Source organism: Equus asinus, chromosome 7 (assembly GCF_041296235.1).
Source record: "Equus asinus isolate D_3611 breed Donkey chromosome 7, EquAss-T2T_v2, whole genome shotgun sequence".
NCBI classification, from domain to species: domain Eukaryota; kingdom Metazoa; phylum Chordata; class Mammalia; order Perissodactyla; family Equidae; genus Equus; species Equus asinus.
Window position 1 is genome coordinate 74,359,388 of NC_091796.1, and position 14,970 is coordinate 74,374,357.

At 53.8% G+C, this 14,970-nt stretch overlaps 1 protein-coding gene across 5 annotated transcripts in view; it reads right to left on the bottom strand.

The window, feature by feature from the left end:
• SPTB (spectrin beta, erythrocytic) overlaps window positions 1-14,970 on the bottom strand; it is a 114,082-nt gene that overhangs the window by 19,946 nt on the left and 79,166 nt on the right. For all 5 annotated transcript variants that reach the window (XM_070513783.1, XM_014862605.3, XM_044773758.2 and 2 more), the window contains 11 exons: window positions 11,945-12,701; window positions 11,283-11,485; window positions 11,082-11,172; window positions 9,671-9,817; window positions 8,159-8,422; window positions 7,586-7,792; window positions 7,040-7,129; window positions 3,442-3,720; window positions 2,773-2,903; window positions 1,649-1,853; window positions 1,007-1,381 (listed from right to left, as the gene is read on the bottom strand). In XM_070513783.1, coding sequence (XP_070369884.1) covers window positions 1,007-1,381; window positions 1,649-1,853; window positions 2,773-2,903; window positions 3,442-3,720; window positions 7,040-7,129; window positions 7,586-7,792; window positions 8,159-8,422; window positions 9,671-9,817; window positions 11,082-11,172; window positions 11,283-11,485; window positions 11,945-12,701 — 2,749 coding nt within the window. The remainder of the gene's footprint in view (window positions 1-1,006; window positions 1,382-1,648; window positions 1,854-2,772; window positions 2,904-3,441; window positions 3,721-7,039; window positions 7,130-7,585; window positions 7,793-8,158; window positions 8,423-9,670; window positions 9,818-11,081; window positions 11,173-11,282; window positions 11,486-11,944; window positions 12,702-14,970) is intronic.

Below are 14,970 nucleotides of genomic sequence, written 5' to 3' on the forward strand. Positions count from 1 at the left end.
GAGTGCCTGTCCTCAATCACTGTGCATGCTGCCTCTCCAAGGAGGGGGCTGTCCCAGACCCCCTGTTTAGGGGTGGCCCCAGGGCAATGAAACCTCCTTCCTGAGACCTCAGTGGGGCTATCCCTGCCTCAGGGGCTCTGGTACCCCCAAGGCACAAGAGTCACATGCCAGGCCCCACCTCCAGCTGGAGGACAAATCCCTCGGAGGTCCCCTTCTGGTTGAAGCAGGGGCCCAATCTTCCTCGGTGTTCCATCCCTGAGCCTGCTGGGTTGGTGCAGGTGCACAGCCAGCCCACCTCTCCCTGCTCCACTGGAAGCCCCGTGAGCTCCCGGCAGCTGGGGCTCCTCGCCCTCACCCTTTCTATCATACGCAGCTCTGTGGAACCCTATAACCCTGCAGTGGTGCCTTGGGGCACCCCAGTGACAGGAGGGGGGGTTCTAAGCGGATCTTGGGGCCCCTCCAGCTCCCATGTAGAAAGGCTGAACAGCCCGGTGGCTGAGGGCACGGAGGCTACAGCCAGACTGCAGGATCCGAATCTGGCTCCACTGCTTATCTGCAAGTTCCCGGGAAGTGTCTTTACCCTCTCTCTGCCCTGCTTCCATCCTCTCAAAGACGCAGATAATATGAGGACCCTGCTCAGAGCGAAGCTGTGAGGTGACTACGTATATTGCTCAGAACAGTACCCGGTGCTGCATGAGCACCACACGCGTCTGCTAATAATGCTGTTGCATAACCAGAGAAATTGCATTGTAAGGTATTTCATGCTTTGGGTTTTGTGAAGATTCAGCTTAAAGAACTAGTTTGGAGCTAAAGAATGACTGAAAGCCACTGCTCCCTGTCCTCCTGCCCTGAGCTGTTGCCTCTCTAAGGAGGCGAAATCTACTGGTGCTTGTTCTAGAGGTTTCTCCTCTGGAAGCCAGGAGGCCCCCCAGGAAGTTGGTCGTGGGGAAGATGTGGAAGGCAGGTCCCTGGAACCTGTGGGTGGGCCGCGAGGGGCAGAAGGCACCTGCACGCCCAGCAAGTGGAGCTCCCGCTCGAAGGCCGTGTGCACGCGGTGGAAGGACTCGGCGGTGCTGGCGTCCAGCCCCACGTCCTCGGGCAGCTCGCGGTGCTTCTCGTCGATGAGGCCCAGGATCTCGGCACCTGTGTAGAAGTAGCGGTGCAGGTCGTAGGAGGCGGCCAGCAGCTGCATGCGCGTGTCGATGAGCTCCAGCAGGTCCGCCCACATCTCGTTCAGCCCGTCCTTCCACTCAGCAATGGTGGCTGCCTCACTGTGGCCCGCGTCGATGAGTCGCTCAATGAAGGCATTCATGTTGTCCACCCGCTCCTGGCCAATCGCCCCAGTCTCCCGTGCAAAGTCCCGGAACTTGTCCCGGAGCAGCTGGACATGGGGTAGAGAGACGTGGTTACCAGGGCTCGCGGGCAGGGTGCTGTCGTCACACTAGCTGCAGACCCACCCGGGCAGCAATGACAAACACCTGGAGCTGTGCTCTCACACCCTCCCCAGGGCGGCCTGAGCTCACAGGGGTGTGTCTGCATCTCTGCAGCACTTGGCAACCGGCAGCCACATTGTGCGTGTCTGAAATGACGGCTCCTGCGTCTACTGCATTCAGGGAAGACAAAGCAAGCGATTGCTGTGAGTACTCACAGTAACGTGGTCAAAGTCTTGCCCCATTTCGGAGGAAGAGGCCACGAGCTCCTTTTCTGTAATCCACTGCTCCAGGCCATCTGCCTCCCTCTTTAGCTGGAACAGGTGGTACATGTTCTCCAGCTTCCGCTTGCGTTCCTCTGCCAAGTCCTTCAGCCCCGCATACTGCTTGTCCACTTGCCCCTGAAGTCTGATGATCTGTTCCCTGGAATTCAAACCAAGAAAGCTCTCAGAGACGGTGACAGAGGGCCCAGAGCAGCCAGTTCAGAGGAGCCGACCTCCTCCTTCCCAGCCCGGCTGCAGGGAGAGGCGGGGAAGCGAAGCGCAGGAGACATGGCAGCGACTTCTACCGGGGAAGAGCTGGAGACAGAAGGAACCATCTCTTAGCCCATGAAGCCTCAGGAGATGACAGAAACATGTCCTCCCTGGAGGTGGTTCCAGCGACACAAAGGAGGAACTTCTCCATTATTCTTCCAAGGAGGCTGATGGAGCAGCGCTGTCTGAGCGGGGCTCCAGTAGTAGCAGGCCCTGCTCGGCTCCTCAGGGACATGCCATACCAGGGGTTCAGTCCTTGGGCTCCTTGGGAGATGCTAGGGTGCTGCTGAGGACCCACAGCTGTGGACACCCTAAAGGCAACTGAGGACAGGGCCACATGTGAGGGCAGCCTGAGGTGTCTGGCCCAATGGGCTCCCGTTTAGGCAGAACCCACACAACTGATGTGCCTAGAGGGATACAGGCTTTCTACCTTCACTCCCACATGATGATTTTGCTGAGACACTGTGAGACCGTGAAGTACCTTCTGGACCATGAAAACAAACGCAAAGTTAGTCTTCAGTGTCTCTTAGCAGAGTCTAACTCTTCAAAAGATTGGAGCTCTCGGATCACCAAGAGGGTAGTTTTGCTATTCCATTTTCTGATCTTTTTGCAAACCAGGCCTTAGTCAGCCCTGCTTGAAGTTACTCACAAAAAAACCACGACATAAAAGGGAACGGGAAGGGTCAGCAGTCTAGAAAGAAGTTCTCAAACCCATAGCTTTTGGGAAAACTGTTTCTGTTTTCCCACTTGGACCTGAAGGGATCCTGTTGGTGGGGCCCCTGGCCTGATGCCCTGGGAGGCACACGCACCCCTCGGGGTGGCCTGCGGACAGTAGGCTCTGGGCCCGGCCGGCCAGCTGCTTGATGTTCCTCCCGTACTCCTCCACAGCCCGCTGCTGCCGCAGGTGCCGCTTCAGCATCACGATGGCACCCTCTTCATCCTAGGAGGCAGCGACTGTCAGTGCAAGCTCGGCCAGGCCCAGGGTGCAGCCCAGCTCCTGGAGGTGCCCAAGGTGCGGGGAGCCATGCTCACAGGACACCCACAGGAGAACCGCACACCACGCCTTCCTGCTACCCTCATTTCCGGCAACGCCCGCACCTGCCTTCCTCTCGACTCCCCAGGTCTGATATCTGCGCTTCCAGGCCCAGCTCCAACCTTCTATCCCCTGAAAGCTTCCTATATCATTCCAGCTTTTAGAGACCCCCCCCCACCTCACCTCTCACCCCCTCCCACCGTAGGTCATTGACACAGAATCCATGGCACAAAAAAGGTGAAGCACCCTTGGGTTAGAGCAAATCTCAGCTGGCACACAGGGCGGCAGCTGTGGTTCGCTGCAGCAGGGTCTTCTCAAGAGGTGGGGGGCTCCCCGTGCAGGAGGGCTCCTCGGACACCCTCCCCAGGCTCCCACAAGGGATGTGACGGTGCCTCAGCTCCTGCTCTGGCCTCGGGCCCCTGCCTGGCACCCCAGCTGAGCCCACCTCGGGGCTCTCCTCGGATAGGACGTAGAGCTCCTGCTCGCTGATCCAGGCTTCGGCCTCGCCCGCGTCCAGGTAGTACTGCTGCGCCTCGCTGGCCTCCCGTAGGCGCCGCAGCCGCCCGGCCGCCGCCTCCTGCAGTGTCTCCCAGGAGCCCCGCAGCTGCTGCAGGCGCTCGGCAACGTCCTGGCAGTCGATCTCCGCCGCCTCCACCAGCTGCTGCCCCCGCTGCAGCACGTCCTCGACGCGTGGCGCATGGCCCAGGATCTCGTTCTGCAGTGTCTGCGGCCGACAGCAAGGGCTCAGGGGCCGCCTCCCCGGGCGTACCTCGCCCTCCTGATCAGGGAGCTAGGGCCCAGCAAGCGGTGGCCAAAACTGCCCCTGGGCCTGGCCCTTCACGTGTCCTCCTCACCCTCCCGGGTCTCCTGAGACAAGCTCAGAAACGGGCACAGAGCTGCCAATCAGCGGAGGCAGCGGCGGCAGAGCCGGGCTGTCCAGGATCCCAGAGCCCCTGCTATTGACAGTCCCTGTTCTTTCTGTTTCAGAGCTTGATTTCTCAGTTGTACAAGGTGGGCAAAAGGAAAACAATTTTTAAATGGCCTTTTGATACCTTATTTTAGCAGCTTTCATTCCACATAAAACAATAGTCAACAGTTACTCCCTGTTCAGACTAGGATTTTGTTTTGTTTTTCTCCATTTCTATTTCTCAAATCTTTTGTGAGCTTTGTATTATTTCCCACTTGAGCCTCTGGTCATCAAAATGGCATTTTCCTCCCACTCTGGTGACTGGGTCACTTTTTTCTTCAGGAGGCCCACGCGTTACTCACTTTCTGGGTCCTACAGGCCGAGGCTAGCTGCTTCTTGCATGTGGGCTCTTGGCTCCTTACCCCTCATCTCCTCCCTTTCTAGAATTTCCCCACAGCCTTTGAAACCATCTGGAGGGCAGGGCCAAGAGCAGTATACATGGGCAGTACAGTGACATCAGCATTTAAAATATATAGAGATAGAAACATCCACAAGTCCCCTAACTTCCTGAAATGCATTTTTCTTTTTTCAAAGATTGGCACCTGGGCTAACAACTGTTGCCAATCTTTTTTTTTTTTTTTTCTGCTTTATCTCCCCAAACCTCCCTGTACACAGTTGTATATCTTAGTTGCATGTCCTTCTAGTTGTGGGATGTGGGACGCCACCTCAACGTGGCCTGATGAGTGGTGCCATGTCCGCGCCCAGGATCTGAACCCTGGGCCGCCGCAGCAGAGCACGCGAACTTAACCACTCAGCCACAGAGCTGGCCCCTGAAATGCATTTTTACACTTTATGCCCAGAGTCTCGATTCCAACAATTTCCCATGGTCTGTGCAATTATAGTCAAGCAGCCCATGGTGTCAGCCCCACTTGCCTCTTTACTTCCCCTGAGATCTTATGACCTCTCAAGGCATTTCCCTCTCTCTTTGTAAGTGGTTCCTGCCTAGGCTCCTGTGCAGTGTGCTTACTTAGGATGTCTCTCTCCTTCCCTGACTTCATTCATTCAACACGTATTTACTAAATTATTTTCTAGGTACCAGGCCCGGTTCTAGATTCTAGGGACAATACAGAAACAGTATAAACAAAACCCTTGCCCTCATAAAGTTTACGCTCTACTAGAGGAAAGAGACAGTAAGCGTGTAAATAAGTGAATGAACGTAGATAATGGGTTCCCTGGAGTGGATGCAAGCCTGGACTGTCTGAAGGCCAAGGAGAGGGCCAGAAGAGCTGAACACTGTGAAGGAAGGCAAAAGTGAGAAGAGAGGGGAGTTAGAGGCAGACGGAGGCTGGATCAGACAGGACAGTGGTTCTTAACCCTGGTTGCACACTGAATAATCTGGGAATACAGACACAGCCAGGCCCTCAGCCCCAGAGATCCTAATTAATTGAACCAAGGTGGGGCCTGGTGATTCTAAATGCAGCCCGAATGGAGAACCATTCGGGTGGCACCTTGCAGGATTTGTTCTTGCCGCAATGAACAGCCATTAGAGCAGTGGTTCTCAAAGTGGGGTCCCAGGCCAGCAGCATCAATATCACTGAGGATCGTGATAGAAATGCAAATTACCAGGCTCTACTCCCAGCATTTGATTCAGTAGATTGGGGTGGAGCCCGGTCAACTGCACTTTAACAAGCCCTCTGGGTGAGTCTGACACACCAAAGATTGAGAACCACTGCAATAAAGGGAATGATGAAACGGGATTTCGGCTTTAGCGGGGCTAGCCTAACATAGTCTTTGCTAGGGCAGCCATGCTCTCCCAAGAAATTATATTCCCCTTCCTGATTAGGGGAATCCCATCCATATTTGTCTTGCCCTTTTCCTGAAATAGCAACCTTCAGCCAGTGGAGCTCAAAATTGCTTGGCAATAACACTTATTGAAGCTAGAGAGAGTCAACATCTTCAGTGTGGGAAAGACCAGAGTTGCCTCATTTTACAGTTGAGGAAACTGAGACCCTGAGGATACTGTCTTCTACCACCTCCCTCCTTTATCTGGAGGTTGTGGTGTTAACTGAACCCCTGCCCCCCGCCACCACCTTCCAGCTGAGGTCCCTGCGTGTGGCTGTCTGAACCTTAGTGACCAGATCATGTCAAGTGGAAGCAAAGGGCCGAAGGAGCTTTTAAGAAACCTCTTTGGACATAAACCATTCAGGCCCTTGCACAGTTGCTGGGTTCTGTGAGCTGATATTCTGGGGAAGGAGGTACTGTCTACCATGACCTTCCTTCCCCAAGGAGCTGCAATACAGACTGGTACTCGGGGACACACCGCTCTTCTCTGGGATAAGTTCCAGACTCTCCTTGCTTGTGGCTGCAGCTGCCACTTCCTGACCCGACCCAGACAGCAGACCAGGCAGGAGGGACTCTCTGCCCCAGAGTAGGCCAGCTCCTGGCCAAGCACAGAGGCACTGCCACCCTAGGTAGCTGGCCTTTGTGGAGGATGCAGGCTTCCCCTGCAACACTGATACAAGAGGAAATGTGTGTGCTCCCTTCTAGGATTCTGACCAGGGCCCCAGACGTTCCCAATCAGGCCTAAGTGAGAGCAGAAGAGCCGACAGATGTTAGCTCCAATGGTTCAGAGCCCAAGTTTAGTGACTTCCTAGTGGGGTTTGAGTTCCACAAGTATCCTCATGTATCCAGAGAAATGGGGCCTGCTTACCCCGAGGACACCCAACAGGCCAAACTCAGCCCTGGAAGAGGCAAGGCAGCGTTGGAGAGAAACCAGGAGCTATGTGGCCTCTCAGGGAGGCCATGGAAACAGAAGCTGTACAGCACATTAAACCCTAGCCAGGCCTCCAGGTCCTGTGCTCACCCGTGCCCTGATGGGTCTGAATGGCCCCAAATCCCAAAGCACCTGGACCCTCCCTCCTCTGTGTCCTCCCAGAATTCTCTCTGCCATCACTGAAGCTGCTCTTTCTGCTACAAGACTACAAATACAGACTGGGCACCCCGTAGCTATCGAGAAGAACAATAATCTGTAATCTGCTGTCACTGGCCTTCTGCAGGTCAGGGCTGGCTCTCCCTCCCTGGGCGGGGACGGGGTGGGGGTGGGGCAGGTGGGACTGACGAGGTGAGGCAGACTCACCTGGTTCTTCTTCATGAACAGCTGCACAGTTTGCAGATTAGTGCCATAGTCAACCGACTGGGCCAGAGGCAGCCTCTCCTCCACCCAGAGCTGTGGAGACCAGAAGGCAGGGGACAGCCGATGACAATCATGGCCACTCCTTCCCAACCACTCACCATGGGCCAGGCAGAGTTCTGCCTGCTGTGTCTCCCTGGTTCTTCCCAACACCCCATAAGGTTTTGCTCCCATTTTACAGATGGGGACATTTTGAAATTTTGAATTGGGGTTTCAGATCACTTGCTCCTGGTCACACAGGGGACAGGTAATGTAGCTGGATCTCAAACCCAAGTCTGTCTGGCCCTAAGGTCAATGAGTGAGTTACCGTTCAAAAAGCACTGGATTTAATTTTATGTATAATGTAATCATCACAACAACCCTATGAGATAAGAGGGTGAGAGGACCAGACATCTGCTGCCAAGGATCGCCCTGGGTGGCAGCCAGTTATCCTGACGGCAGCTGCCGGCTCAGCTGCTTGGGGCAGCGGTGAGGGGGCTGCAGCCAACGCACCGTCTCATCCTCTATATCCCGGCTGATCTGCAGCTTGGCTCTGGATGATTCCAGCTGCTTCTTCCTCCTCCCCAGGGGCTCCAGGAGGTTCAGGAACTGCTTCTCGATGCTCAAGTCCATGTCCCCCACCTCCTCTCCTTGTGAGGGCACCTGGGCAAACAGCTCCCCCAGCTCCTCCTTCCGCACGTTCACTTGGTCCTCCACACGCTGAGATGCAAGGGGACGGTGTCAGCACCAGCCTCGGCCCCTGGGCAGCCCCTCCCTCCTCTTCGTCATCTGTATCCTACCCATCCTCACAGGCCTGGTTTGAGCTCAGCCTCCCCAGGAAGTCTCCCTGGACACCCCCTCATCTTCTCCTCCACGGAGCGTCTGTCCCATTCTTCTCACGTGTGCATTTATTAACCTGTTGGGACCCCTGTCTTACCCATTGCCAAGGGGTAGGAAATGGGTTGTGAACCAGGAGACATTTTTGCCCTATAAAGCAGACCCAGCTAAGAGGAATGGATGGAGTACTCTCTTTCAGGTTTCAGATTTGCTCCCCAAGATCCCCTCTATTCCAGTGTGCTTACGTGCCTTCAGCTTAGCCAACATCCGGTTGACGCTGGTCAGGTCCTTGCCCGGGTCATCCGACCGCAGCTGGTCCTCCATGGCGCTGATCCACTTGTTGAGGTCTGCGTGAGTCTGCGAGCGCAGGTCGGAGCTCCTGGCAGCTAAGAGGTGTTGGGCCTTCTCCTGCGTGGTGGTCTGAAGCTCATCCCAGAGCTGGTGCAAGGCTTCCAGCTTCTGGGACACCAGGGCTGCAAACTGGGGCTTCTCCTCCATCAGCTCCTTCCCTTCCTGTGTGAGGAAGGAGGAGAGCTCACCCTCTGAGCTGGGCAGCCTTGGAGCAGCCCTGCTCCAGGTGGGTGCAAGGGGCTAACCGAGGGGAGGTCAGTGAGGCAGAATCTGCCTGGAACTCAGGCAAGGCTCAGCTAAAAGACTATGCATACCCAGAGTCATCTGCCGTGGAAGGTGGGACAGGGGGAGATGTGGTTGGGAGACTGCAGTATGGGGAGCTGCAGACAAGGGTCAGCGGGTACTCAAATTTTTTTAGATTAAAAAAAAAAAATCCAAGATCCATGCAGTCACAACCAGCCTGGAAACCTCCGTGTGAACTGCACTCTCTCGAGCTCATCTTCCCAGAGGCTGTGCACTAACCTTTGGTGATATCTTTCAGTTACTGGGTTTGTCCATCTGTTTTTCACCTGCATAAACGGACCTCTTTTGGGTGGGTGCAGTATGCTCTGACTTGGGCCCAGGAATACATAGTGCTAATAACAGTCAATCCTTACGGAGTGCCTAAGGATGCCAAGCACTATTCTAAGTGCTTTATGCTCACAACCCCCTGGGGGAGGTCTGTTAGCATCTTCATTTGACAGATGAAGACTCTCAGGCACAGGGAGGTGGAGGAGTCAGAGTTCCTGGCTTAGAGCCTGCACCCTGTACCACCGTGGAATGGCCTCATGTGGACCGCAGGCCTGATTCTTCCCAGACAGTCACAGCAGGGAGAAGCAAGGGTACCTCATCCCCAGATCTGACTCCAGCCGCATTTTGACTTGGGCCCCTGGGCAAGCTCATTACCAAGTGGACTCTTGGTTCCCCATCTACAAGCGGGGGTGAAAGACCACTCCCTGGGGGTTGTGCCCATCCAAACGGTGAAGGTCAGTGGCCCCCTGGACCTCTTGGCTCATCTCACATATTGCCCTGTGCCTGGGCAGAACAGTGTGGGGCCCTGGTGAGGATGATGGAAGGCAAACAGAGGTAAATGCCTTCCTGGCACTGGGGAAGCTGAAGCTCTAACTAGGGTGTCCTCAGTGTCCAGGACTGTCCCCAGACTCAGGTCACCCAGAGGAGGCACCAATTCTGACCAGGCTTAACAGGACTACACTATCAGGAGATCTGAAAGTTTAACTACTATTCAGAGAGGTTTTTTACTTCTAAGTCCTATACTGTCCAGCAAGCTTCAGGACAGTGTCTATGCCCTGGGTGAAGCCCATTCAAGTAAGTCTAGCTGAGCAGAGAGCCTCCACCACTCGCTTTACTTACTGCGTCGATGTTCTCCAGCCACCCTTGGTGGGAAGCCAGCTCTGCCGCAAACGCCTGGTGCTTCAGCCATTTGTTATGAAGGTTTCGCGCTTCATCATAGGAGACATCCGGAGATGTCAGCAGCTTGTCATTGATCCAGAGAGTCAGCTGTGGGTAGAAAGAGTGAGTCCAAGGGTCCCTGATGCACCTCTTTGGCCAGGGGCTCAGGGCAGGACCTGCTGCCCACCTCTGGCTGCAGACAGAGAAGGCCGAGGGGAGGAAGTACGAACACAGCAGGGTAAGGGTACTACTCTCCACTTGGATCCCTAACTCCCAGCACAGGCAACTTAACCCATATTGTCTCAGGGCTAAAAGATGTGCACTGGTGGTCTCCCCCACCAGAGTGTGTGCTGTGACACCAGGGATGTTTATTCTTCTCTCCATAGTTCCAGGACCTAGGACAAGGCCTGACCCATTACAGGAACTCAACGTGTGTTTACTGAATGGATAGATAAATCCACCTTTTGGCAGTAGGGTGAGAAATCATCAATAAACACAGGGAAAATATTAGTGGAGGAAGAAGCCAAGGGCAGATCCTATAATTAACAATGAGGGATGGACTGTGATGGGTATCCAATGTTTCCAAGATGTCCTGGCACTATACCAAGGCAGGTTTGTGCCAAGGGCAGAAGGAGACAAAAACAAAGTCATTTGGGCTGAGTGGAAAGGGGCATGAAGATGGGAGCAGGAAAGAGGTCATGGAAAGCCCCATTCCACGTGGAAGTACTGTCAACAGAGGGACTGGGAGTACAGGTTAAAGCCCTACCCTGTGTAGCTCAGCCCAGGCTGAACAAGAACCTTCTGAGTCAGCCGTTCTCCAACTGGGAGGCTTGTTGAAAATGCTGCTTTCTCTCTCTCACTCATTAAGATTCTGATTCATCTGGGCCCATGTGGGGCCCAGGAGTCTGAATTTCACTAGGGCCAGGACTGGCTCCATAATTTCCAGGGCCCAGTACAAAATGGAAATGTTCAAAATTATTAAGAATTTCAAGATGGCAACAGCCGAGCACTAAACTAAACATGGGGCCTTTCTAAGCACTGGGCCCTGTGTGAATGCACAGGTCGCATGTCCTTGAAGCCAGCTCTGACTAGGGCTCTAGGTGACTCTAACGTAGATAGTCCTCAGGTCACTCTTTGAGAAACCTTGTCCTAGACTTGACAAATTAAAAGATACCTTTACAGATTTGAAAAAAATAATTGTAGAACCTAAGATTCTAGAAGATGACCTAAGCTGCCAAGTACCCAGAGTTCTCCACCCATGGGATCCCAGACTCCTGAGTTAGAAAGGATCCCTGCGGACTTCCCACCTCTAGGGCACTTTGCTCCTTGAAAGGAATCTCCTGCAAAGGGGCCTGCCTTGCTGGAGCCTCACCTCCTGGCAGTTCTGGAGAAAGTTCTGGAGCGCCAGGTTGTCTCTCAGAAGATCTGAGGCCTCCTGGGCCTTCTCATTGTTCTTCTTGTGCCTAGAAGGGAAGCCAGAAGCTGTAGTCACAACAGTGCTGAGCCTGGGGTCCTTGCACAGCATCCCAGCCCTACCTGGCTCCTGCCCTGTGACCCGGGGAGTGGAGAGTACCTGTCCTCAATAAGCTGCACCTTCTCCTTGATCTTGTCTGAGTAGAGGTTTCCCTCAGCTACCAGAATGTTTCCAGAGTCCACAGGACTCAAGACCTTATCCCGGTTGTTCTCCATAGATGCCAAGAAATCCTCAAACTTCCGGATCCCCGCCTCTGCAGCTTCTAGGGAGTCTGGGGGCTCCAAGTGAGCCAGAGTATATTCCTGTTGAAGCAAGTTTCCAGACAAGGCATGAAGACAAGCTCAGGAGGTGGTGAGGGCACCTGCCAGGCAGGAGGTCCATGTGCAGCCATACAGGCTACAGCGTGAATGGCGCCCCCTGGAGTTGTACAAGGAAGAAGCTTTCAGGCCTTGTCACCCCACCCCGACCCAAGGGCACCTGATGAGCAGTGTGCCTAGAGCCACAGGGAAGGGTAACTACCCAAGCGAAAAGTCGCTTCTCTAGCCTCTAACTGACCCAAAAACAAGGCACAGTTTGGGACACAAGGCTGGAAAAGGCACATGATAAGGAACAAAGAGGACTGTCCCCCTAATTAGTGGCTAGAGAGTCCAAGAAAAGCATAATTTGGTCCCTGAGTCCTGTAGCACATTCGAAGACTCACCTGTGCTATTACCCAGGGCAGCCCCCCCTCTCTGCCCCCAGCCCTGAATGCCTCTCTCTACCTGGTTGCTGAGGATGGCTTCAGCCTGCTTGGCATCCTTCTGGAACTCCTGGAAGCCGAGGCACTGGGCAAGGGAGCGGCCGCGGCTAACCCACATCCGATGCAGGGCATCCCAGCCACTATACAGGCCTTCCAGCCGCTGGCCCAGGAGCAGGTACTCTGGGTCTGTCTGGCCATGGATCACCGTCTCTCCAGAGGCCTTGATGTGATGGAAGTTCTCTTGATGCCTGTCAATGTCGTCCTTGATGGCCGCATGCTGCTGCAGGAGCTGCTCGGCCTCCGGGAGGGACTCGGGTGTGTCCTCGGAGGCCACAGCCTTCTGGGTCACGGACAGCCAGGACTGGAAGTTATCCAGATCCTGCAAGAAGGCCTGTAGCTGGCTGGCTTCACCCAGTGAGGCCTCCTGGCCCTCCAGGGCTCGCTGCAGGCCCTGCCACAGCTCCTCCACATACTTCTGCCGCTGGCCAATGTCATCTCTCTGCTCAGGGTGTGACTCCATCAGCTGCAGCGACTCACGCTCCAGGGCACCCATGCGGGCCTTGATGGCAGTCACATCGTGCTCCAGCCCTGACAACTTCCGCTGGATGGCGATGACGCCTGCCAGGTCTCGGCTGAGGTCCTTTGTGGACTCCACTACCTTCGTTTTGTCCATGATCCACTTGCTGGTCTCCTCGCAATCCACGCAGTAGTTGTGCACCCGGAGAGCTGAGTCTACTTTTCCCCGCCGTTCTGCCACCATGGCCTGGAATGCATGCCACCTGCCAAGGGGGACACAGCGGGGGCACAGAGAGACACCATCTTCCTTAACTCTTTCCACAGGGCATCTCTTCCCAGATTTCCCACCAGAGTCTCTCCCCACAGATCTCACATGCCGAAAAAAAATCATCTACCCAAAAAACTGTGGTGAGTAAAATTCATTTATCCAGTTTTACCCAAGATATATATGACCAATATGATCTTTCCATCAGCCGGAGGCGAGCAGTGATGTGATTCCAACCATAAGTAAAGGAACATGACGCTTAGGTAGGCTCTTTAATGTAGTTAAATTTCAGGCAAATATATGACCTCCCCAGATTTTGTGAAATACTGAAAATAATTAGAAAGCCCACATTATGAACTTCAAGAACGCTTCAGGACAAAGGGTCCCAGCTGCCCTGGGGGAACTACGAAAATGCCTAAGACCATGTTCAACATGCCCAGGGCCAGAAAAAGTCACCCTGGCTCTAAGAGACAAGAGGCCTGATGAAGTAAAGGAGGAGGAAGAGGAAGTAGGGAGGGGAGAAGCTGGGATTATAATTAAAATAGATGACATGATCTTAACCTTCAAGCGCAGTGCTGGAATGAAACTGGGAAACGTGCAAAGTTCTGGCAGATGTGCTAGGGGCCTGAGGTTGGTCTGCAGCCCACAATAAGCCTCTTCTAAAGAGCTGCCCATCAGCCTGGGCCCAGACCCCCAGGAACACCTGCCTTGGGCCTGGGTTTACTCATTCTACATTACTGTACCACATAAGCACACGAGAGTATGCTGAATGCCCATTCACGAATCAAACCCATCTCTCTTGAATACCCCCAAGGTTTAACCATTACGTTAGCCTTTAGGATAATATAGACATAGCCAGACTTTGCCTTATGGACTGTACAATTTAGAGAGAAAGTAAGAGCTCTCAAAATAAGCTCACAAAATAAGTATGTACACAGCACATACCAGGCAAAGGGGACTAAGGGAGCTGTAGGAGCAATGGGGTGATGGTGGCAGGTTGTGTGATGGTCTTCTGAGCTGTATCTCAGTGACCAGATCTCTAGAGCCTCCACTGGAGTGATCAATAAGGTGGGGCCCTGAGTACCTCTCTCATCTTTGCATCCCCAGGATCTAGGGGCTTGGGGTGGAGGGACTTGGCAGAGGGACTGGATAGAGTACGCTGTGGGCATTTCCAAGGTGTGACAACAGCTGCTGTCCGGATTGAAAGACAGGTCTGCAAAGAGAAGTGGGAGATAGGCTGGGAAGGATCGAGACTATCAGGAGAGAGAGGAGCAAGAGCCCAAAGATTGCTCAGCTCCCCTCCTAGACTGTAAAGAATTCTGTGCCTGGCATGCAGATGGTGCTGAGGCTGGGAAGTCAAAGGAAAGGAGCTGAAGATTTTCTCCAAGTTGGTCTGAAACCAGCAGGAGGCGATAGTGAGGTGCTCCAGGGCTGTGAGATCTCCTGGCCCCATCCAGAAGCCACGGGAGAGGGTCTGGCTGTGCCCCAGGCAAGAGGCCCCATGGTGACTTCCCAGGCTTTTCCTGGTGTGACCTCACTGGAGCCGCCAAGCAGAGGCCACACAGGGGACACCTTGGGGTTTGGGTCTAGTCTGCCTCCCAAACCCTCTATTGCACCATCTCCAAGAGGGAGGAAGTTGACAAAGCCGCTCGAGTCAGCACTGGCCAGGCCATGCTGGGAATCCAGGTTTGGTCCTGGGCCCAAGATTATTACAAAAATGGTCAAGTGGAATGCGTACTGTGGAAGGTGATCATGCATTCAATAAGTGTTTGAATGACTCATATGTGCCAAGCTTGGCAGAAGATATTTCAGTTTTGTCCTGTTCACTCATTCACTAAGCATTTATCACGCAGCCATCACGTGCCTTGTGCCAGGCACTGTTCTAAGCTCTGGGATACAGCGATGAGCCAAGTAAAGGGCTTGCTCTCATTGGAGTAGGGCAGAGACAAATCAATGAGTCTACAACTCATCAGGTGCTGACAAGTACAAAGAAAAAATAAAGGTAATAGGATAGAAGCAGAGGGGCTGAGAGGGAGGGAGGAATTTAATATTTCAATTGAGTGGTCAGTGAGGACTGCTCCAATAAGCTGACATGTGAGCTGCCATCTAAATAAAGTAAGGGAGTAAGCCAAGTGGATATCTGGGAAAAGAACATTGCAGACAGAGAGAACCTCAGACAATAATGTGCCTGGTGCGCAATACATGAAGATTTGCTTGTAGTCTGGTAGGAAAGTTCTTCAGGACCAAAGTAATTATAAAACAAAGCA